Source organism: Cavia porcellus, unplaced genomic scaffold (assembly GCF_034190915.1).
Source record: "Cavia porcellus strain 051 isolate PalLab524CR breed Dunkin Hartley unplaced genomic scaffold, mCavPor4.1 scaffold_12, whole genome shotgun sequence".
NCBI classification, from domain to species: domain Eukaryota; kingdom Metazoa; phylum Chordata; class Mammalia; order Rodentia; family Caviidae; genus Cavia; species Cavia porcellus.
In genome coordinates, this window is record NW_026947495.1 from 66,041,414 (window position 1) to 66,066,440 (window position 25,027).

Below are 25,027 nucleotides of genomic sequence, written 5' to 3' on the forward strand. Positions count from 1 at the left end.
CCAAGACTGATGTACCCAGAAAAACTCTCTCTCAAAATTAATGGAGAAACAACATGTTTCCAAGACAAGGAGGAACTGTGGGAGTTCATGGCCACCAATCCAACCCTACAAAAAATACTGAAGGACAGTCCAGAGAGAGAGGAAAAAATACCAGGATTCCAGCAACAGTGACAGAGAGGCCTCAATGAATGGGGCAGACAGTGGAATGAAGGAGTAAAGGAGATAAATAATGGCAGAAGAATAAAATAGCAGAAATGAGGCAGAGATGGTAAACTATAATCTTTAATATAGAAAGCCCTGATACACTAACAAAAAAAGAAACACAGGCAGAGTAGATTAGGAGGCGGGATCCACCAAGATGCTCTGAATAGGAGATATACTCAACCTGAAAGAGGGTTAATAAACTGAGAGTCAAAGATGAAAAAACAATGCTATATGTGACAGGAAACCAGAGAGAAATAGGGACCACTCGTCCAGCAGCCACAGTAGATTGGAGAGCTATGATGCTTTTGGGCAGTGTAGAACTACACAGCTGGAAGAAAGGACAACCTTGTGACTTTAGTAAGTAAAGGAGTACAGCTCAAGATCAAGCTCAGGGGTAAAAAGGTTCAGCAACACTCAGATAGATAACAGGTTGGCCCCCTAATCTAAAAACTAAAAGAGCTAGTGGGACCAAAAATATACAAAGTACCCTGAGAAAGGGAAAAGGGAGGAACTGTCTAAAAAAGGAAGGCAGAGGACATTGTTAATAGTATATCAGGATTTAAAAGTCACAGTAGTCTTATTGCTCTGTTTACTTTGATTATATTTTGTTCCGGTCTGTCTACTCACGTTAGATGTGAGGGCACAGACAGCTAATCCAAAAATAGCAGGTTATACCACAGTAACTATCCTGAATTTCCTATTAACTTACACTGAAACCCTGTATTACTTACATTGTTTTACTATGACTGATCTTATTTGAAGCTCATTTGTTAGACCGCTGTTTAGCCTCGATTGATTTCATTCGAATTTGGTATGCTTGATAGTATCAAGTCTGGGAGTGGAGACAACTACTCTGAAGATGACATGATGTAAAAGATACCCATTCTGGTTTTGATTATTAACTGCTTTCAAGTCCTACAATATCTTCAAAGTTATGTTTTTATTAAAATAGCTATGTAATGTTATGTTCAATTATATTATGCCTGATGATGTGGACAATTCTATTGAAAATAACAAGAGAAAGCATAATAACTACTGTAGATCACCTAATATTGTGGACCTATATGTCTTTTACATTTCATGTTTTTCTAGGAATTTATTTTGTTATCTTGTTTTGATCTGTTTTTCCCTGTAATACAGAAAGGATAGACATACATGTAGAGATTCACACATGGGAAGAATTTCTAAACTACTTACAGGAACAGATTATATAACACATGATGTAATGAACAGATGCTCTGAAGAAGAGACACTAAGAAACCCAATGCTAATTCTGTAGCATTATGATATGAAATCTAACAATACTATCTATCGTTCACTGTTCAGAGTGATATTAGTGTAGTCTCTTATGTTCAATTTCAGCATATGTAGATAAAGACAGCTACTACAAAGAGACTGAGAAACATTATGGTAGACATTATTGACTTCCCCAAAATCAGGTCTTGAAGACCTAAAAATCCTTGATCATCCTATAATGATCTGATTAGTTCTATAATGTTTAGTATATATTCAATGTGTGTGAAGATGGGGACAAGTACTTGGAAGAAAACTAGAAAAAATAAGACATACAGTGAACTTGCTTTGAAATCTATGTTTCTTTAAATTGTTTCCTTATAAACTGTTTTGTTCTGTTTTGATATGTTTAATCTTACCCTTTTTAAGATAAAAAACAAGTGTGTAGGACTGATAACCATATTACTAACTTCTTGTTGGATCACTGAGCAGAACTGTTTTCAGTGTCATTGTTTGAATATCACTTTGTATGCTTTAATTTTGTAACTCGAGCAACTATTTCTAAGATGATGGTATGTAACTTATCAACTGGTGATTTCTTACTGGTTTTTTTTTCTGAAATTCTGTATTGTTTCTACCCTTTTTATCTGTTTTTTCTTTAAATAAAAAAGAATTACATTCAAAAGATACTCATATATATATATATGTGTGTGTGTGTATCTTTTTTTTTTTTTTTTTTTTGGCTAGAGACTGCTCTCCATCCTAGAGATTAGCGATACACTAATCCCTGTTACTCAAGCTCTCATAATCTGGTGATGGAGAGAAGTAAGGAAATAAATTATTGCTACACAGTGCTATGGGGAGTGTGACCGACAACTAAGAAGCACGGGAGGAAGCCCCTGCCGAGTGGCACGCACCCTGCTGAGAAGTAACCTCCTCAGGCCTGCCCCCCCCCCCCCCCCCCCCCCCCCCGGTTCTCCCTGACATGGCTCTTGGTATCCTGCCAGGTACTAGTTGAGAACATTTGGTGCAAGTGCCTTTTGCTGACCTGAGGGCAACCAGGCTGGTAAGTGGTCTGGAAGCAATGTCTGCTGGGCAGAAACTTAAGGTGGGCACAGTTAGGCCTAAGGAGAGAGCGCGGGAGAGGGTGTTTTATTCCTCAGTTCTTTCAAAAGCTGCCGAGTGGAGGAACAGACCTTTCTTGTAGGATTCCAGAGGGTACAAACTCCAAGGCACGAGCCTGGTTCTGACCCCCACAATGTTACAGAACAACTTTCTTACACGCTGCCCGGCCCGAGCTTTGCCGAATAAGGGAAAACCATAAGTGAGGGTAAATGAAATCAAGCAGCTATTAGGACAAGACTGATTATGTTTCCAGGTACTTTTTTTTTTTTTTTTTTTTGGCCTTTTTGTTCTCTTCCGTGTTATTTCCTTTGTATTATTTTTGCTTATTGTACAAGTGTATATGGTACATTCCTGTGGAAAGTTGGACCTAGCACACCTTGATTCCCTTTCCCCTCCTCTCCCTACCACACCGCCCATCCCTTTACCCCTTCCTTTTTTCTGTATATATTTGCAGTACATCATGTTTACCTTCCTTGTGTGGAGCAGGTACACGCACACGACACATTCCTTATTTTCATTCTGTGTCCACTTCCTGCCAAGAATGATCTAACTCCAGAAACAGTACAGACATTCACCAAAAAAACTAAAGCTAGAAATGCCATTTGCCCCAATATTCCCCTTGTAGGGGTCTTCTCAGAAGAGTCGTAGACCTCACATTGCAGTAATCATGAGTACCCACATTTACAGCAGCACAATTCAGAGTAGCAAAATCTTGGAAGCAGCCTCCGTGCCCATCAATAGATGAATGGATACAGAAAATGAGGTATTTACACACATGGAGTACTATTGCCAAAATACGGATGGATAGACTAGGTTTATTTGTATGAAAATGGATGTACCTTGAGGCTATAATACTAAGTAAAATAAATCAGACACACAGGTTTATATAATGCCTGAGTTCTCTTTTTTGAGAAACTCAGAGTGAAATAAAGTCCAGGTACATTATTAGCATTTAACATAATGCAATCTACACTCATTTTTTGTACTATTCAATTGGTCAGCATCTCAGAAATTTATTAGAACTGATAGCTGCACATTTAGAATGTTAGTTCTTTAAATGTAAAGATAATAGACACAAACTCTTTAAATAAAAATCAGAATCTTATCCATTAATATGCACTTCAAGTCAGCTAATCTCAATCACATCCTTCTGAGTTAGCTGATTAGTAGATTTCATCAACTCTCATTTTATCAAAACAAAATCCTTGAAGCCACCGTTGGGAGCCAGGGATCACATGCACAGCCCTCTGTGACCCTAGCACTTTGAGGATCACATAGATGGGCACCAAAATGTCCCAATTAATGTCCCAATTAAATATGCCACTAGGCTAGAAGAATATTTTGTCATCATAAAAATAAAGTATGTTCCCTGTCTTTGTATAGATTTTTATTTTTTGTTCCTTCTTTTGTTTTTGTAATACTGGGCATTGAAGCCAAGACCTGGGCTCTGAGCTACATCTTTAACTCTTCTATTTCTTATTCTGGGATAGGGGCTTATTAGTTTGTTTAGGTGAGACTCAAACTTGTGATTCTCCTACCCCAGCTTCCCAAGTGCTAGACTGTAGATATGCACACCACACCTAACTTGGCCGGCAGTTTTTTCCATAATACAGATTATACCCAGAGTCTTTGCACTGTTTGTCTTGCCAAGTTGCTAAATTGCCTAGGCTGTGCTCAGACTGTGACTCGCCTGCCTCAGCCTCTCAAAGTCCTGAGAGTACAGGAATTCACAGTCAGTCACTCCTACCTTGGGTAGTATTTTTATATACTCTCAAACTAAGAGGGAGACAAGTCGACTCTTAAAGACTCTTAAAATGCAATACGCCAGTTCCACCGTCAGCTAAATGTCAGCACAGTGTAGCCTAATGCCTCTAAATTAGAACAGAATACACCATGCAAGCCGGCTCACTTCTTCAGATTCACTACCTTTGAAGGAGCCAGCAACAACACCAAACAAAGGGCATTTATACCTTTTTGCCCTTCCAGTTCCATCTCCAAATAGCTATGGAAAATTTGCTACTTCCCTAAAGCCCAGTCTAGGAAAAGGCTGTACTATATTGCCCTAGTAACAAACATCTTCCACAAAACCTTCAGTCACTGTTAGTTTCTAGCGGTAAAATTGCTGTGTGATGATCATGTCGGTTGGATGAAGATAGAACTCAGACCAGAGAACCCATTGCAGTTAACCTAGAATCCATTCACTTTTTCTCCTAGCATGAATCTCTTGCGACTGTGCTCACACCAGTGGAACCCAGTTAGATTGCCTCTGCTCTGTGAAAATGGGGAGCCACTGCTTTCAGGCAGAGCCCTTGATGATGAACCTCATCACCCAGAAGTCCTAACAGAACAAACATTAGTTAAAATGCAATATGTGTATTTGGTAAACTTTCATAAAAATGTATGCAAGCGAGATTGAACCCTTAATCTTTGTCTTCGTGCTAAGTAATTTATCATACTGATCTACTATCCAGGGTCCTTTGGAAGCTTATACAAATATAAATGTCTTTAAATTGCCCCTCATTCTTGTCTAGTGTCTAACGTCGTGGAGTTAAAAACCAAGTTAGAATGGGGACAAATAAACTGAGGAAGTCATTTCACTCATACTCAGTTCTACTAAAGACACATTAGGAAGAAAAAGCTGACTTTTTCTACCTATTTATTTACTCCACTTTTATAGACAAAGATGACAGTTACAACTCCTTTCGACAAAACCTTTCCTGTCCCAATCCTATGCAGCCCTGGTGGTGTACAAATTGGAGTTTAGCAACAAGTTATCTTTATAGTTGTTCAGAGGGAGTTGGAATCTTCATTAAGCTTTTATCTGGAAAAAGTTTCTCCTCTCACCTCTCTCTCTCTCTCTCTCTCTCTCTCTCTCTTTCTGTCTCTCTCTCTGTGGTAAAGTTTTCCTTAGTCTCAGATGCCATGTAAAGTTGGCCTTCATTCACTGACCCTTGGAAGGAACATTCCCCAAATTCAATGGAGCAACTCCTGAGGGCCCACCAGGGGCAGGGTCCCTCATTAGATGCAAGGGGACACAGCCCCTGTCCTCAGGAATTCAGATCTGGAAGACCAGATAATGAATCTTTCTTCTCTAACAGCCCTTAAAATCACTCACAACTAGTGCCTTTTTTCCCAAGGTGACCAAAAATAGTTTTCTTTATCATTGCTTGAAATAAGTTGAAATATACATAAGGAATAAATTTAAAATACACATATATAAGCATTCTCATAGTACCATCTTCTGAAACTTTTAAAATTTAGGTGAAGAATAACATATTTCTTGCCTTTGGTGTGATGCTCATGAAGGTGAAGAAGTAATTTTAAGGCCTCAGCACTCTCAAACTCAGGAGGATTCTGGAGGAAATCTTCAGCTTGATCTATTTTGATAGCAAACTACAACACAAGCATAAGAGGCAAGCATATGAAGGCAATAACAATCAACAGATGCTGCTAGTTATTCATAAGTGTTTTTCATGAACTAATGGCCTCTCTGAGTTTGTATGTAGATGTTTGTGTGTGTCTCTGTGTGCATGATGATGTGTATGTGTGTGTGTGTGTGTGTGTGTGTGTGCTGCCTTGGAGTATTTGAATGTGTCTGCTTGGATATGGTTAATTAACAGTATCTCATGGTTCTTCAGATTTCCTTCATTCCTAGAAATATATCATACATGCTGAAATAAATTAGCTTGTTTACTGTTTGAATGTCTGTTAAATTTTTCAACTAAAATTACTGTATTCTGTGTAATAAATCCTTCTACTTTCAATATTCAAGGCAATTTCTCAAAGAATAAGCAGAAAGTTTGCTAGGTTACCAACAAATTTGAACTCAAGTAAATTTAACTTAACAAACTTAGAAGATTTATATATACTTATCTTTCTCTATGGTTAAACTCAGAAGTAAAACTTACAGTTTTAGATGAATACATAGTTTAATCCCATTATTAATACAAACCAAAACATATACATTTTATACAGGAAGTGGTCTAAAAAGACACACACCAAATGTTCATCTTTATCAGAAGGAATGGGCTTAGGAACAGGTGAAGAAAGGTAAACTTTTAGCTTTGAAGATATAATTGCAATTTTATTTGCATTTTTATCAATAATATTTATCATTCATATAAATTCAGGTGAGATTAGCTAGAGCAAGAATGAAAAGTAGAAAATGTTTGCTTCCATTTCAAAGGAGAATGCACACTAGTTTAGCACCCTAAATATGAGCGATATGATTGAACTCTTTTTTTTCACCAAGTATTCATGAGAGGAACAAGAATTCCTGAAGTGAAGTTAAAAATCTCAGACACATAATTTTAGAAACAAATTTTAGAATAAGGCAAAACATACTTGGCTATGCTATTACAATTATCAACACAATGGCACACAAACAGCTGGTTTGTTTTAGCATTTAAAATTCAATAGAAATTATTATAAAGATCATGTTAACTAATACATTCACCTTTGGGTTAGGTTTGGGGGAAGAATAATAAAGGAAAAGGATCAGAAAGAAAAAGAAGGCCACTATTGTATTTGTCCTCTCCTTCAAATTTCTCTAAACTATTATTTTTAATTTGATGCTTGTTAATATTTTATATAATTATCTGATTAATCAGGGCTACTGCATTTTGATTGCTTCAACAGCTGCATAAAGTCCAGTGATAAATGGCAGGAAAGGTTAAAAGAGACAGACGCACATGACCCCTACTGAAATGCAGTGAAACCTCTGGGGTCCTGATACGGTGACCCGAGGGAGACCTGACAGCGTCATGTGCATGCAGCTTCCAAACTGTAGCTCAGGTTTCCAAAAACAATGTATCACCCGGAAATTTGCTTCTATTAATCCTCAACTGTACAAGAGCAACTTGTTTTATAAAGAATTCTCATATATATATTTCAATAAGGGATCATATTCACCCAGTATTTCCATCTGCCATCCATTCATTCATTCAGTTTCTAATAAGTGGTTTTATATTCTTCTAAGACAAAAAAACCACACATACAAACACACACACACACAGAGAGAACAAAACAAAATAAAATAAAACAAGACAAAATACTATCCACAGATGATTTGTTTTTCCTGTTATAGTACAAGAAATTTTAGTCACTGTATAATTTATAACTACATTTCAGATTCTTAATCAAAGTTTTTTTAAAAAATAAATCAATAAACAAATAATACTTGAAAAAGTTTCCCTGATATTTCGTTAATTTTGTCTTATGGGTATTTTCTTATGGGCATCTTTTTCTTTTACAGCTTGTGCAGAGTAGAAGTGCAACAGGGAAACATTTAAAAGAGCTTATTATTAACTTTACCCTCTTCTTTTTTGTCACTAATGAAAATTGCTATAGCACACAAAAGGGGCCTGAAGATTACGTCGCAGTTTGCTTTCTGCGTGGTCAAATGGTCCACACAATTGGAAACAGGGTAATACAGAAACATTTAGTCATTTCACTAGATCAAACAAAGCTTCACCCCAGTGTAGGATTAAGAACGTAGGGCTGCAATCCTTTGACTATTTTTACTCCACGGCAATCTTTGTAAATAATTTCTACACTATGGATAAAATTAGCTAGCATTAATACTAAAACACATAAGAAACAAATACTGAGCCTGATGTTAGGAAAAAGACAGTTTCCTGTGCTCAGCCTAGTTTAAAAGGAAGTTGATAGCTTTGTTTCAGTTACTAAAATGCAATGACTTGGCTATCCTTTGGCTTCTGTAAGCTATGTTTCAGGTGCTTTGTTTCTTTTCAAGAAAGAAGCTTGTGCATGGGACTCTTCCCAAGGTGCTCTGTAAAATGAACTGTGAGCTGGACTTCAAGGTTCCAGGTATGAAGAACAAAACTTTAAAGTCACAATAAGGTTTTTCCTTTTTCCTTTTTGCTTTTAAATGAGTTCATGATGCATGAGATTGTCTACCTCAGTTTTTATGTTCTAGTACTAATCTTCTCTCCTTCATTGTTTTGGATTTAAGTCCTGAGTTTTACATTTTAAAATGTCATATTTTCCCCAGCTAGTGCTTTATCATAATGAAGCAGCACTCTCCCATCAGAATAAACGTGCTGCCGCTTGACAGGGAAGGTAAAGGTGAAACTGCCAATAACTGAATTACACAAAATAGAACACCTTTTTTTGGTCATGTTCTTTGAGTCTCCCATTTTGAATCATGAAGCTTCAAAAAACTTGCAGAAAGCAAGACAAATTATAGCCAAATTGTCTTATGTCCAGGATTTTTTCCTTCCCTTATATTTTAATGAGCTCAAACCGTGAAAAATTAACTAGATATAACTTAAGAAAATACTCTATATAATGCTACATTTACAGGGCAAACATTAGCCTGCTGTTGCTATTTTATTAGCAGTAGAACTCTAACTTCAAGCCAGTAAAGATGCCCTAGATCAGAATTTCCTAATGACCCTATATTCAAACTAAGTGATTAGTAAATGCATTTCTATTTTTTAAGGAAAGAAATAAAGCACAATGATTTTTAAGAGGTCCTATTTTTACTTAAATTTTACTTAATTTTTAACCAGCTATCCTTAAGTTTTGTTTGAAGACTTACATTTAAAATTTTAACAGTTTTATTTTTTAACAGTTGTTGTAACCACTTTTTAAATTGATTGCAAAATTTACTTTCAAGAATAAAACATTTTCTGGAATATTCTTGATTTGCTTTGAGATAAAGAAAGTTTTTAAAATACAAACCTCCAAGGCATAGTCAAAAAATTCAGAGGTTAACCTAAGGAGCTCCCTTCTTCTTTCAAGCATGGAGACCAGCGCTGCCCACGCGTCACCCAGGGTCTGGGCCATGGCATCGTAGACCTGACTCTGATCCTTGTTCTCTTCTGCAGTCTTGTCCGCTTCCTGCAGGAGTTCCCACACCCGGTCTTCCAAAGCCTGAGTCAAAGAGAAAAAAGACATAATGCAGAATGCCACCCATCGTAAGAGTACAGAATCATATTTTAAACACTGGGATATCTGAATTTATGTAATCTTAGAATCTCTAGGGGAGAGTCCATAAGCACAAGCATTTGTGTAGCAGGAAGGAGCCAGGGGCACTGTGGAGAACCAGGGAGCATGGCTCACATAAAGGTATTCACATCTAAATTATTCAAATACTGCAAAGGTTTAGCAAAGATACGCATCTGCCTTCCCTGGAGTTGGGGTGATCTCACATTCCCCCAAAACATGAAAACTACCTGACACATATCTGCAAGAGTGATTAAGGGGGAAAATGAACCAAATAAAACAATGTTTATTCTGTATCACTCACTAGTTGTTACTGTGCTTCAGAAGTTTAATGTAAATATTAAGAATAAATTCTTAAGAGAGAATTTTCATATCATAAAGATGACAGTGCCCACAATGACATTCCAGATTATTTGAATAAGCTACAGAAGATAAAGGGATTGCATTCTTACACAACTGCGTCACCCAAGAAGAGGGAGAAGGCCCCATAGATTCTAGTTAACCATTACAGCAGCAACCAAGTAAAGGCATAAGTTTTAAAATGCAATAGTCTAGAATTACTGTGAATAAATTTAAAATATCAGCAGAAGAAGTGACAAAATTGTGACAAAGCAGAATAAATAATGAAAATGAAGAAAATAAGAGCATCATGACCAATATACATACAAAACCAAAAGCAGTGCTGGACTGTGTTAAATAATAAGTGACAGACACAGAAGAATTGAATGACTTTACTTTTTCAACTAAAAAGGTCATCAGAGTTAGTTTTTTAAAAGCAATCAAAATTATATTTTGCTTCGATCATTCCTGAACCAAAAAGAAGCGATTTTTTGGAAATAAAGATGAGCTATACCAGGCAGAGACAAATGAAAAGAAAGCAGGACTAGTGATATTAAAATTAGAAATGAAAACTCACTGAAGATTTTTAATGCCATTTTATGATGACTAGCACAATCCACAGTAAAGCTAAGGCAATCACTAACTTTTATACTTACAGCACTGAAATATTTCAAGTATGTACAATCAGACTACAATGTAATAAAAGTAGAAATAAATGGAAAAGTCCCAGATAATATGAATCTTTAATGGCATTTAAAAACTTTTTAAATAATAATTCTTAGATCAAATGGAGAATAAACACTATAATTACAAACAGTAGAAAATGAAGCTACTACATTTAAAATTCTAAGGAATACAGCTAATTTTATGCTCAGATAAGACATATTTTTAGATAAATTTGTATTTAAAGAAAAAATATTTGTCTAAATTATAGAAAAATAATTTTTAAAACATGTTGATTGGGAAAGACAACCACAAAGAGAGATTGAAATAAGTCAAATAAATATCTAGTTCTTCAATGCTCACATGACACTGCACATCGAGCACTTAAAGAACTGTTGAAAGGAAACCAAGACCTCCCTTGCAGTAAAAATAAGGCACCCAAAATTAACCAGATAATAACCAGTACAAGGAAATACTCTACTCAGTGTTGCTGGTTCACCTCCATGGATACCTTAAATAAGAGAGTAACAAGCACAGAAGCCCCAGACACCACCTGCTCCTGGCCATGAAAAGCAAAAGAAATCTTTGGCTGGAAATTTGCCAATCCCAGACATGACCCACATCTGCCCACTCCCAGGCAAGCACTTCCCTGACAGGGTGAGGAGGGAGAGCCTCTGTTGCTACCTGCTTCCCAGGGCTGGGTACCTGGAAGGCCTGAGGTCCTGCTGCTGAGCAGCCAGGAGGGGAATCCCCCCTTCTGCTGTTTCCCTACCTAGCAGTTCCCATCAGCAGCCATTGCTGAACTGGCCACACACTGCTGTCAGCACTGGCTGTTAGCATCACAGAGCGGGTACTGAGGCTCCTAAACAAAATTAGGAAGATGATGCGGGGTACAAATGAGAAACTCAGAAAAAAGACAGAAACTTTGAAAAAGAACCAGACAAGAATCTTGCAAATTAAGAACTCAAATCTAAAAATTCAGTAAAAAGCCTCAGTAGCAGACTACATCAAGAGCTTGAAGACAGACCCTTGAAATATCACATTCATGGGGGGAGAAAGCATAAGACAGAATAAAATGACTAGAGAAGATCTTTAGAGAGCACTAAACAATCAAATATCCACATCTCTGGAATATTTGAAGGCCAAGAGATAAAGATTGTGGGCATAGAAAACTCATTTAATGAAATAAGAGCAGGAACATTTCTTGACATTGTACAGTTGATGCCCAGGAGGACTGTGCAATCCCCACTGGGTATAAGCAGACAAAAACTTCACCATAACATATTAGAGTCAAACTGTCAAAAGTATTGGAAAAAGAAAAAGATTTAAAGTCTGCCCAGATCAAGTACCAAGTCACATCGAGGGTAATCCGATCAGACTAACAGCACATTTCTTAGCAGAAACGCTACAACCAAGTTCTGGAAGAAGATCACATCCAAATAATATTACTATACCCAGCAAGGTTATTCTTCATTAATAATAAAAAAATAAAGACCTTCCAAAAAAAGCAAAGACTTAGGAACTTCATGGCCATCAAACTAATCTTACGAAAGATACTTAAGGAAGTCCCATTTCCAGAGGTAAGAGAAAAGTAACTACCATTATGAAGGCATGTGAAAATATAAAGTCCACTAGAAGAATAAATAAACTGAAGAAAAATGGGAAAAGATCAAATATTACCAATATAGCAATCCATCAAAGCATAAGGGTGAGTAAGAGAAGAAAACAAGAAAAAAGTTCCAAAACAACTAGAAAAAAACCACAACAGAGTGACAAGCATAATTCTGTAACATCAATAATAAGCCTAACTGTAAATAGACTATTTTACTCCTAATAGGATACACATTGCCAAACAGGATTTTTTAAACATATATAACAATATGTTACCTACAAGAAACTACTTTACCAGCAAATGCATACTGAGACTGAAAGAACAGGAAAAAAATCTAGACAAATAGAATTATAAAATGAGAAGGAATCACTATAACTCCATCTAATGGAATAGACTTTAAGACAAGAACTACCAGAGATAAAGATAGTCACTACCAAATGATCAAAGAATCATCAATAAGATACAATGATTATAAATTTATACACACCTAATACTGGATCACTCAACTCCTTAAACCAACTATTGGACCCAAAAGAAGAGGTAGACACCAATGAAAAACAAGTAGGGGATTCTGATATCCCATTCTCACCAATGAGTGGATAATCCAGATCAAAAATATCCATAAAGAAACAAGAAATTTAAACTATACCACAGAGCAAATGTACTTGGACAGTAACAGAACATTCCACCCAATAATTGCAGAATGCGTATTTTTTTTCATCAGCACCAGGAACTTTCTCTAGAGTGGACCATATGTTAGGCCACAAAACAAGTCTTACATTCAAAAATTTCAAATCATACCCTGCATCTTTTCTGTAAAATGAAATGAAACTAGAACATCAATAACAAATACCTAAGCAGTATTAAATACATGGAGACTAAACAACAAATAAGCTTTTGAGCAAACAGTTGGTTGCTGGACCATCAAAAGGTAAACTTAAAAAAAATTGAAATAAATATATAAAAATACAACATATTAAAACCCAGAGAGTTCAATAATGAGTGCCTACATCAAAAATGCAGGACATTTCAAACAATCTCATAATGTCTCCCAATAACTTAGAAAAACAACAACAAACCAAACCCAAAATTAGTAGAAGGGAAGAAATAAAAAGCATCATGCCAGAAATAAATCCAAAAGGCAGTATAAAAGAGCAACAAAACAAACAGTTGTTTCTTTGAAAAGATAAACAAAATTGACACATCTTTAACCAGGCCCAAAAGGAGAAAAAAAAGAAGACTCAGAAATATAAAACTAGAATTAGAAAATAAGGCATTACAACTGAATCTGTACAAAAATCTTGAGGAAATGAACAAATTTCTGAACACATATGACCTACCAAAGTTGAACCAAGAAGTTATTTTTTTAAAATGCCAAGGCTAATAACATGTAATGATCCTGAGTGCCTCCCAACAAACTAAAAGTCTCCCAACCAAAACCCAGCACCAGGTGGTTTCACTGCCAAATTTTACCAAACCTTTAAAGGAAAATTAACACCACTATTCCTCAAAACATACATAGAATTTAATGAGAAGAAATTGATCCAAACTCATTTCATGATGCCAACATAACCATGTACCAAAATCTGTCCAGGGTACATCAACAACAAAATATATCTCTGATGAACACAGAGTCAAAACTCCTCAACAAAATATAGGCAGATCAAATTTAATGCATATCAAAAAAATCATATTCCATGATCAACTTAGTTTCATTCCAGGGATGCAAGGATGTGTTTCTACCCACACAAACTAATAAACATAATTCATAACACAAACATAATGGGTAAAATCTTATCTCAACAGACACAGACAAAACATTTGATAAAAATCTAACATTATGTCATGATAAAAGCCTTAAGCAAATTAAGTATAGAAACATCATATCTCTAAGCCAGGCATGGTGGTGCACACCTGTAATTCCAGCACTTGAGAGGCAGAGGCAGGAGGATTGCAGTAAATTCAAGACCAGCTTGTGCTGGTCCACAGAATGGTCCTGTTTGTTTTTAAAGATTGTCTCAATGGTTATACATAAAAAACCCACTGTCAATGTCACAATGAAAGGAAAAACTGAAAGCATTTTGACTAAGATCAGATATAAGACAGCAGGCTTCACTCTAACCACTCTCATTTCATATAGAAACAGAAATTTCAGCCATGTGGAATTGAACATAATTCAGAAATTGTGAAAGACAAAGAAAAAGGCATACAAACAGGAAACAAGAAAATCAAATTATCCCTGCTTGTTAGTAATGTAATTCTATAAAAAAAAAAAAAAACAAACTAAAGACCCCCCCCCACTGAAAGACTTTTGGAACTAAAAAACTAATTCAGTAAAGTAGCAGGACACAAAACATACAAAAATCAATAGTTTTTCTATACACCAGTAATAAATTTTTGAGATTGGAATCTCATTTACAATAGCTAAATAATAATACTAATACTAAAGATGGAAGAGGAAGAGGAGGAGGAGAGGGAGGAGGAGGAGGAGGAGGAAGAAGAAGAAGAACAAGAAGAACAAGAAGAAGAACAAGAACAAAAACAAGAACAAGAAGAACAAGAAGAAGAAGAAGAAAACCAACAACAACAATTAAGGGAGTAAATGGCTTCCACAATAAAATTATAAAACATAGATGAAAGAAGTTGAATAAGACCCTAAAAGATGGAAGGACCCCATGTGTTCACGAATTAGAAGAATTTATATTGGTAAATTGTCCATGGTATCCAAAGCAATATATAGATTCAATGCAATTCCATCAAAATATTTATGACATTCTTCACAGAATTGGAAAAATTCTAAAATTCAAATGGAAGCACAAAAACATCTTAGGCAAAAAAATAAAGCAGGAGGCATCATAATACCTGATTTCAAAACATAGTACAGAGACATCGTACACACAATAGTGTAATATTGGCTTAATACTAGACATATGGACCAATGGAACACGGTATCTAAGAAATAAACCACATATCTACAACCAGCTGATTCTCAACAAAGTATCAAAGGCATACTTTAGAGAAAGAGCAGCCTCTTCACCAAGTGGTGCTTTAAACACTGAACATCCACAAGCTATTTGAGAGTACAATGTCTGGACATTGCCTTCTTGTGAAACCTGTTAGATAATTTTAAGGGTTGACCAGTTTTGTATTATGCATGTATTTCATTTTCTACTTTTAATCATTAAAGTAGATTGTTGCTTTTCATTTCTCTGTATGATGCGTATTACCACTAGAATTTTTTTAAAAGTTCCTCTTATTACTGTCCTTTTCCACTACAGTACACTTAATAAATCAGTGCTATAGCGGTTTTAAGGGCACGTAGCTTGAAGAACTACAATTCTGCTTTCTGGTATTTCCTTGGACCTCTCCCATGACCTCTAATGTGAACCATTAAATATTCGCTGCAGAGTCAATGTCAGAACATTCTTCCAGAAGCTTCTGGGTTTGATTTGGTACAAGTTGCATCGGAATTTTCTCTAAAGAAATCAAGTAGACATTCTCCTTGGAGGAGCTTCAGAAAACTGTCTGCTCCAGATTCCTTCAGAATTTTAGATCGCTCTTGGGGTGCTGGGATCAGAAGCCAGGTATAGCTCACTGCTTCCCAGGACCTAGTAAATAACAGCTAAAGTACCAGATGAGACAGTAAACTAGGCAAGGTTCCCAGAGCACAGATATTTTTCAGTCAGTCCAAAATCTCAGGACAATGACCAGTTGAAACATTCTCTGTGAAATTCTGGAGATACAGCAGGAACCCAAAGCCAGAATCTACACCTGAGGTATTTGATGCTCAGCACTTGGGTCTCTCTGATACTTCTGCTGTGGCAATCATATTACAAAAGCCACATGGTTCTTTTGGTAGCCCCCATCTTCTTATGTTTGTCCGTTTATCATGTCCTCCTATTGGCCAGGCCTTCCCTCCTGACACTGGGGATTATTCATATGCTGCCCTTTCTTGGGCAAATACTATTCTACTTCAGTGTGGTTTGCTGAGGCTCCAGGGATACCACCCCTTTCTTCCTTCTTCCCCTCAATGAGCATGATGTGTAACTGGGCAGCCTGAAGCACAAATGCATGCACTGTGCCAGTGGTGGTGGCAGGTGGTGATGACAGTGATTGCAAGTCTGCAGAGGAGACCGAAGCCTAACTTCAGTCCTGCTCATATTCCTAACTCCACTTCCTGTCACTGATTCTAAAACACCTGGAGGCATTTCAGTTGGCACAGTCAGCAAAGATTAATGGAGGATTGTCCCACAAATAGGATTCCTACTGAGGAACACTGAATGCCATGCACCCAACAGAGATTCTGTGAGTGTTCATGGTAGAATATGTGAGGAAAGTCCAAAAAGTCTTGAAAGGTCAGTCATTCTAATCTCACTTTGATTCTAGAGCAGAGGGGCTCCCTTGTTTCAGACCAGACACTTATGTGGTTATTAGAAAAAGTTTTCTTAACCTGGACCTAACTATGCCAACTTATTTCCCCAACAGCCATATCTCCCAGCTTTCTGATTTTGGGAAAACCCCTGATATCATCTCCCAAGCCTTCTTTCTCCATCTCTTCTTGTTTAAATCTGAAGAGTTCTTTTAGAATTTTCATAGGATTTGCCCCTTGTGGATACTTAGACTCGGCAGACAAAAGGACATATCTGAGCACCCACAGGAGCCCAGTACCACACCTGCACCACACCTCCACTAGTTGCCTGTCTGTCACTGTCTATTTCTTATCAAAATCAAGAGGAGCAGCTCACATCACTGGAAGACCACCCAAACCCTGAGGCCAACGGGATAAATTAGCATCTGAATACTAAAAAAATGGAAAGGTCTCAGTTTGTGGTGTCTTATTTACCAATGTAGTAATAACACTGCAATAGCAAGAAAATTTGCATGGTGCTTTCCAGTTAAAATTTTAGATATTATTTCTATAGTACTTATGATGTCCTTCATCAACATGGATCTGTAGAAAGCATTTTTTCTTGCATGTAAAAGCTGCTCTTTATCCACTATTAAAGCTAAAACCAAACTGTCTCTAATTCAAATGTATCACAGTAAGATCTTCAATGACTCGTGTGTTTCAGAGAAGATAATATTAAGAGTATCCTAAACTGATTCATGAATGGATTCACTATTCACCTATTCACTCACTCTCCAAGAATTATTCAAGCACCTCTTAATCAACCAGGATAATACATGTGAAAGATCAGGGTGGGGGAGTCTAGTTATTGTTCAAGTGTTTTCCTTTTCTCCATGATTCAGCTTTTTATTAATATTCATCCACTTCTCAAATTGCTCCTGAGTGGCTTCTGTCTACACTATCCTATTATTTTTTTTGAATTTTTTTTCTGTATGTGTGGAGATTGAACTCAGGCCTCCACCTGACCTACACCCCCAGCTCTTTTTCATTTTTTGACATAGAGTCTCACAAAGTAGCCCAGGCTAAACTCACACTTCTGGGTCAGGCTCCCAGATTGTTGGGATTACAGTTCTGTGCCATCATACCCAGCTCTTACTGGAATATTCTTGTAGAGGGCACCTGACCTCACATCCATCAATGCCAACAACTTCATTAGCCACTTCTTTGTGATCAGTACTGTTTAGTGCTCCAGTAAAATCCCTCTGCTGGCCAAAAATGTGCTCTAATTTTGTTCCTGTACTTTTACTGTTTTACAAATTCCCTTTCTCTGCCGTTTAATTGTCCAGATGTTTCAGGATAACATGGCCTTTGTTTTTTTTTTTTTTTTTTTAATTTTATTTAAGGAGAAAAGAAAAAAAAAGCAGGGAAAGGGTACAAGTTATACAGATTTACAGAAAAAAAAATGAACAGTAGGAAATCACTAGTTAATGGATTACATATTGTCATCTTAGAAATAATTGTTCAAGTCACAAAATTAAAGCTTGTAAAGTGGACATTCCATCAATGATACTGCAAACAGTTCTGTTCATTGATCCAATAAAACTCTGTGATATCATTTTCTATCTTATACACTTAAATATACATGCAGTTATATAGTTTGGAGCACTTTCTTTTCTTCTCTTTTGTACCATGACTATTAGACATTTTGGGTTTCATTGCTCCCACGGTTCTTATTACTTTTTTGGAAGAGAGTAAAACCAAATGTGATATAACAGAACAGAATCAGTCAACTCAAAAGGGTGGACATAATAGATAATGTAAAAACATAATACAAGGTGATCAACAATGGTTACTATAATGCCTCCCGCTATCTCTAATAGAATTGCCTATATCGTTAGTTATAATACAATTGAACAAAACAGTAAAGAATAAAACCGACAAAACCAAAACATTGGAGACATTGTAGGTCTTCAAAAGTAGATAAAAGTCAACGAGAACATGGCCTTTGTTCTCTTCTCACACAATAAGTAGATGTCAGAAATGGGGCAGGAGGAGTTGAATCCTAAATCACTTAGGCAGTATCATGAAACTGCACCCAGCATCTTCCAGAAATCATAGTGTTCCTGAGATCAAAGGGCAAGCAACTCCTTGTTACAGTCTATATCTAAATGTCCCCCTAAGGTCTCACAAGCTCATAGCTAGGACTTTGGGGAGGTGATTGGATCATGGGGGAGTGATACTCACAAGGGGATGTGTCCACTGGTGAGTTCATAGCTAAACCTGATGCTGGGAAGCAGAGCCTGGGCAGAGGAGGCAGTCACAGCAGTGTGGCCCAAAGGGTGGACAGACTCTCCCACCTTCGCTGCTTCCCTGTACCCTTTCTCTGCCTCCTGTCCCAGGCCACGAAGGCTATTCTCCTCTACCATGCCTCTCTGCTGTACCATCCTGCCTCGGCTCCAGAGCACATGAACCAAAACCTCTCCAAACTGTGAGCTTTAAAAATAAACCTTGGCTTCTTTAAGTTGCAAGTTTTGAGTATTTTGTCTCAGCAACAAGAGAGTGACAAAGACATTCCTTCTCTGGATGAGATAAGCCACTCCTGCTAATTAGATTGCATCTCTGGGTACTCCAATAATAGGTAGGAGATTATGGTTTGGATTTGGAGTGTCCCTCAAAAGTCTCAGATGTTTGGATGGTGACTGGATTTTGGGAGAACTAGATTTTAGGAACTGGTCAGAAGCTGGGGCCAGGAAGGGTGACCTGGAAGTGGTTATCTCTGTCCCTTGCTTCCTCTGTTCTCTCTGCTTCCTGGCCTCCGTGACACAAGCAGTTTTCCTTTGCCCAGGACCTTCTACTACGTGTCTGACTTGGGAATCACCTGTAATTTTGTATTAAAAATGAAAAATTACTAAAACATCATAAAAAGCAAAATTATCTATATTTCTCCTTTGCTGAGATAACCACGATCACATTTATGTGGTTTTGCACACACACACACACACACACACACACACACACACACACACTCAGAATTAGAATCATATAGATTAGAGGTAAGCAAACTATGGCCCACAATCCAAATCTGACCTAGAACTTTTGTATGTTTTGTAAACTAGGAATTGTACTCATATTTTTAAGTGCCTAAACAATATTTTTAAAATTTTTATTTTATTATATATGAAAAATATATAGAACTGAAAGTTTATTGTCTATAAATAAATTTTATTGGACTACAACTATGCTCGTTTATTTATGCATCGTGGATGGTTGCTTTCACACTACAGCAACAAAATTTGAACAATTCACAGGGTAATACCACCCACAGTCAAAATATTTATCATCTGACATTTTAACCACAAAAAAAGAAATATTTTTAGTAATTACTTAATCTCCTGTACCACATGGGATCTCACTTCAATTATTCCCTTGTTATAATTTAAAGCTGGTTTCCACCTTTAACTAATATTAGTTGGGCTGAATCAGCTTCACTAGTCATCCCAAATACACCTTTAATATGAATCTTCATAGACTTCTCTGCATTGTATAAATTCTTGAGAGTGCAATGATTAGATCCAGAGTTATCACAGGTCTTAGTGCAGTTGCTGAGTTATTCTCCAGGAAGTTTTGTACCAAGTGTAGTATCATAGTACGTTGAAGTTGGCTTTTCATTTGCCTGACTCCCCACTGTCTTTGTTACTTTTCTCATTGCTGAGACAAAATGCCCAACACTCAAAGTTGAAAAAAGAGAAAGGTTTATTGTAGAGTTGGCTGACTCCAAGGCAGCACGGCATGGCAGAGGGAAAACAGTTCATGGTAGGCAGAAGGCAGTAAGACAGCAAACAGCTGAGTCGGAAAGCAGCCCATGTTCTGGTCCTTCTGTTCACCCAGGCTGATGCTCTTACCGTAGGTAACACCCAGACCCAGCGAGAGCTGTCCATTATCTACACCCAGAACTATGCCAAACCACCAGTGGACTAATTTAGCAGCCACACACCAGTAACCCCAGCATCACACACTCATCACAGCACCGTGCATTGTAGATCCAGCCACCTCTGAAAAGCCCCACCTTGACCACATGAGGCTTTGGGCGAACATGGAGACACAAGCCATAATACACACTAACCTTTGTGGACAAGGACCTTAACATTTTTTTCCAGGGTGTGCTCAGTGTGCATCTCAGCACATTGACAATGTACATAACAATGAGTAGCCTGACCTCAGAGATTAGTCACGTGCCCAGCCCCTTTCCACACTGTAGAGCAGTATTTCTCAGTCTCAAGATCTCAGGAACCCAGAGAGCATGCTGTAGACCCCCAGTTTGACAAATAACCAAAAAGTCAAGCTCTGCCACTCCACCAGCACCAGTGCAATGAAAGCAGAAAGCACAGATACAGGAAGCATTGAAAGTACAGGAGCACTGGAATTTGTCAGCTTAATTAAATATTTTAAGGTGACCATAAAAATTGAAATTATTTTAGGTGTTCGTGGATTTCTGAGATTTGGGGTTTATGAACTCCCTGGGATTTTGAGAGGTCTACTGGAGAACAATGTAGCACTGGAAGTGAGGGGCTGAGTGGCCCTGGGAAGGGACGTGTGACAGGGCCAACGTACAGCTTCGGCAGTGCAGAGAAGGTCTGTGCTAAGCGGCTGCTGATCATGAGTCCAAAGCTAGAAACCACCCTGTCTCTCCACCCTTGTAGGCCGCTTACCTTGTAAAAGGTAAGAGGCTTCTGGGAGAAACATAAATCATAGGCGTGAACTGAAATGACCAGGGAAGGAGATGTAAAGTGGTGAAGAGCTGGACAGTGGAACAGCTGGAAATCAGAGACCCTTCCAGAGGCGGCATCCCAGGGTTTGTTATAAGAAGAGACGAGGGCGAGAATGAAGGAGAAACTGGAAACAAAGTTTTTGGAAATAAGGGGGGAAAGGGTCAAAGGGAGGGGAGGAGAATGGCAAAAGAGGCAAGATATATCATGGGCGGGGACAACTTCCCTAAACCCTAAAATGCATGTTATTATTATGTTTATCAGAAATGTACCAATAAAACAAAAATTTAAATAAGTAAATAAAACTGAGCTCAATTCCAAATCAATAAAAGATGAGGAGAGGAGAGGAGAGCGGAGGAGAGGAGAGAAGAGCAGAGGAGAGGAAAGGAAGTGTGAAAGACGGAGTGACGCTCCCAGGAACCATTGCAGACACATCAAAGCCACCCGTTTCATCAATCCACAGAATGTTGGATTGTTCTTTTGGAAGCACAGCAGGCATGAAGTACACGCTGCCAGGAAACAGTTGAGCAATTACTTACATAACTTGAGCAATGCATTCAGTCAGTCTGCAAAATGGGAGAAAGATTTTGATTTTTTTCTCTTGCTTGTTTCTGGATGGAGGAGCTGTGATATTTTTACATATCTGTTAACATTTCCTACTGAAGTTTAAATTGCTCTTCTCAGCTAGAAGATAATGTTTGATTATGAAGAAAATTTTGAGGAAATATCCTGGTTTTCATGTAGAAGGATAATTATTAATATCAGGCACAATGAATTATTTCTCCAGAGATGGAGATGAGTGGCCAATTACAAAGCTATAAATCTCTTTCTTTGTCCATTACATGCAGTACAAAGGTGGGTAAGAGCCTTGATCTGGGGTTGTGGGAGGCAATAGGGGACTTGCCTAGCATGCACAACCCCCAGCAACCCTCACTCTGGGGCCCACATGTCAGATCTACCACTTTGTGGTGCTGCCTTTCTACAATTAACTTTTCTCACTAAGCTTCAGCCCATTATAAAATGAAAACAATGATGATACCCAGCTTTATAAGGTTTTTGTGAGGATAAAAAGAGTAATACATTTTTACCTTTTAGCACCACTTCTGGTATATAGTAAGCATCCAGTAAATGTAAACTATATTTTAATCTGTTTATATTTATATGCACCTTCTTATTATTATTACATATTTATAAAAACCATTGCATAGAGAACAACTTCCTGTTAAGAATAAACCAAACGACACCATACTCATAATAGGAAACAAATAATTAGTTCTAATTTGAAGTGACTATAGGAAATTCCAGTCAGAGTATCCTCTAATAACAATCTCAGAAATGGTGACACTTCAAAACATAAGATATTTTAATCTGAGTCCAAATAATAATGATCCATATTTATGGAACATTAGAATACATTTTTTAAATAATTATTTTTCAAAAATCTATCACTCATTTTGTGCTTAAAATTTGAACTAATTTTCTATGTTGAAATGATCATATTTTGTTTGTGAAAACAATTAATTATATATGCAGATGAGATATATAATGCAAACATTCACTGTTTTAAAGTGAATATAAATATAGCAAATGACAAAAACTTACATTGTATAAAGTTCATATCTTAGTATTTTTTATTTCTGTTCAACTAAATCAAATTTAGATCATTAGTTTTTGGAAATCCATGTATAAGTAAGAATGGAATATGTTGCATTCTGGGATTTATAGTTTCCTTTGGGTAACTATGGTATTAAGGACTAGAAAGATACTGGCATATTTCTTTCTATGCATCTAATAGTGTCTCTCATTAAAACAATATAAACTTAGATAAAAGCAAACATGTACTGTGATTATTGCAACTACATTGCCAATGATAAAATAAAATATATTCTGAATCAAGTTTTACAGTCATCTGTAATTTTAATGCTAATTTCTAATACTAATAATTTGCCTAAAATCTTTATTTAAAAGTTCATCATATAATGCACACAAATCACTCATTTTAAGAACACAAAGCATTTGCTGATGGGTGAATTATGTGTGCCTGTGTAGTTTTTGAACAATATTTTAGCGTACTGTTGGTCAGATTATAATTCTACTGCCAAATAGTTTTGTTACTAATCGTTAAATTTCATCTGAAATTTTTATACTCCAGACAAAATTTTGATATAATTTTCTGAAGTTTCCTGAAACCACATCTTCTCTTCTATATCAGAGAACCTAAAATACTTTCTAAGAGGAACATTTCAAAAAACGAAACTCTTGGATGTCACAAAAGTTTTTGGCTTCTGTAGAGTTTCTAAATTGCCAAATTTATAATTTAAAGAAGATTTAGTGAAGTTTTATTCAAACCTAGTAAAAACAAAATTCTTCAAATATTTTCAGCAACATGGTTAATTGACTCCTGTGTCTTTCAAGTTTAACTACCATAATAAAATGATTTCCTTTCCTTTTTAAAAGTAATTGGTCTAAACAACTCCAGCTATTCACAGATTGATTTTCTTATACTTATCAACATGAGTTGAGGAATGCTTTTTAAAAAGCAAACATAATATATTTATAAAAACAATGTAACAGGCTGATATTTTTAAATGATTCAAAAATTTATAATAGAGAATGTATACATCACAGGAGGAAAAGACAGTGCAAATTAATCCAAATATGGGATACATTTAAAAATTTCCAATGTATAAGATTTATCTATGGAAAAAATACACCAAAAAAGTGGTGCAATGATTAAACATATTGCATTATAAAGAACCTTTATACCAGAGGTAAAAAATAATAATAAAAATTAATGTGTCTATCCCTATCCCTGCTTCAATACTATGTTTGTGTTTTATCTTTCTTTTCTTTCTTTCCTGCTTTCTTTCTGTTTTAACTGAGGATTGAGGCCAGGGCCTTCCCAATGAGTTATATCACCAGATCCCCCCCTTTTTATTTTGAGACGGAGTCTTGTTAAATTGCCTAGACTGGGATTGAGTTTGTGACCACCCTGCCTTAGCCTTCTAGGGTACTGGGATTAATGGAACAGGCCACCATTCCTGGCTTGTGTTTCTGAATGTAATACAAGCTGCTTCTCTGGGACACTGTACTTCCTACATTCCATACGAGGCAGCCCTCCCCTCTGTGTCCTTCTGTCTGTGATCTCACTGAAGATTCACCTCTCTAGTTACAGGAAGTCACATCAGCTGTGTGCCCAGATATCAACACCTCAAGCTCCAAGGCCCCTCTGAGAAGCCTGAATCAGTATTTCATGGCCTCCTTCTTGTCTCCTTCTAACCAGTTTTCTGGCTGGAATTTTCTCCAAATCTCTCTGAACAAAGACCAAGCTGTTCATTTCAATTTTACTGGCAGATAGTATCACTCAATAGAAATATATTATTTGCATCTTGCATGCATGGATGTGGGAGAGAAGTTAAGCAAACAATCTGAACATTCTTCTGTTCAATGATATCAGTTCTTAATTATGTTATATCAGGAAACAGCAAACCCAATCTTGTAAATGAAAAATAAGGGCATTTTCATACAAAAGTATTCAATAATGGTTCAATGACCAGTCTACAAGACATTGTTGAGGGTGTCTATACCCATCCAAGACATTAACTAGGTATCCTCTAAGGTCTTATCTGATTCTTTGATCCAGTAATACTCAACCTTTATTATGTTCTTACCACTTGCAAGGTACAAGGAGTAAGTGGATTCTAGAAATTGCATGTGATATGTTTAACTTTTTATCTAATACATATCATACAAAAGTTTGAAACAATC

At 36.8% G+C, this 25,027-nt stretch overlaps 1 protein-coding gene across 3 annotated transcripts in view; it reads right to left on the minus strand.

Annotated features, from left to right (window-relative positions):
• Positions 1–25,027, minus strand: part of Ccdc141 (coiled-coil domain containing 141) — a 224,298-nt gene that overhangs the window by 155,517 nt on the left and 43,754 nt on the right. For all 3 annotated transcript variants that reach the window (XM_063259378.1, XM_063259379.1, XM_063259380.1), the window contains 2 exons: positions 9,268–9,459; positions 5,847–5,955 (listed from right to left, as the gene is read on the minus strand). In XM_063259378.1, the coding sequence (XP_063115448.1) occupies positions 5,847–5,955; positions 9,268–9,459 (301 nt within the window). The remainder of the gene's footprint in view (positions 1–5,846; positions 5,956–9,267; positions 9,460–25,027) is intronic.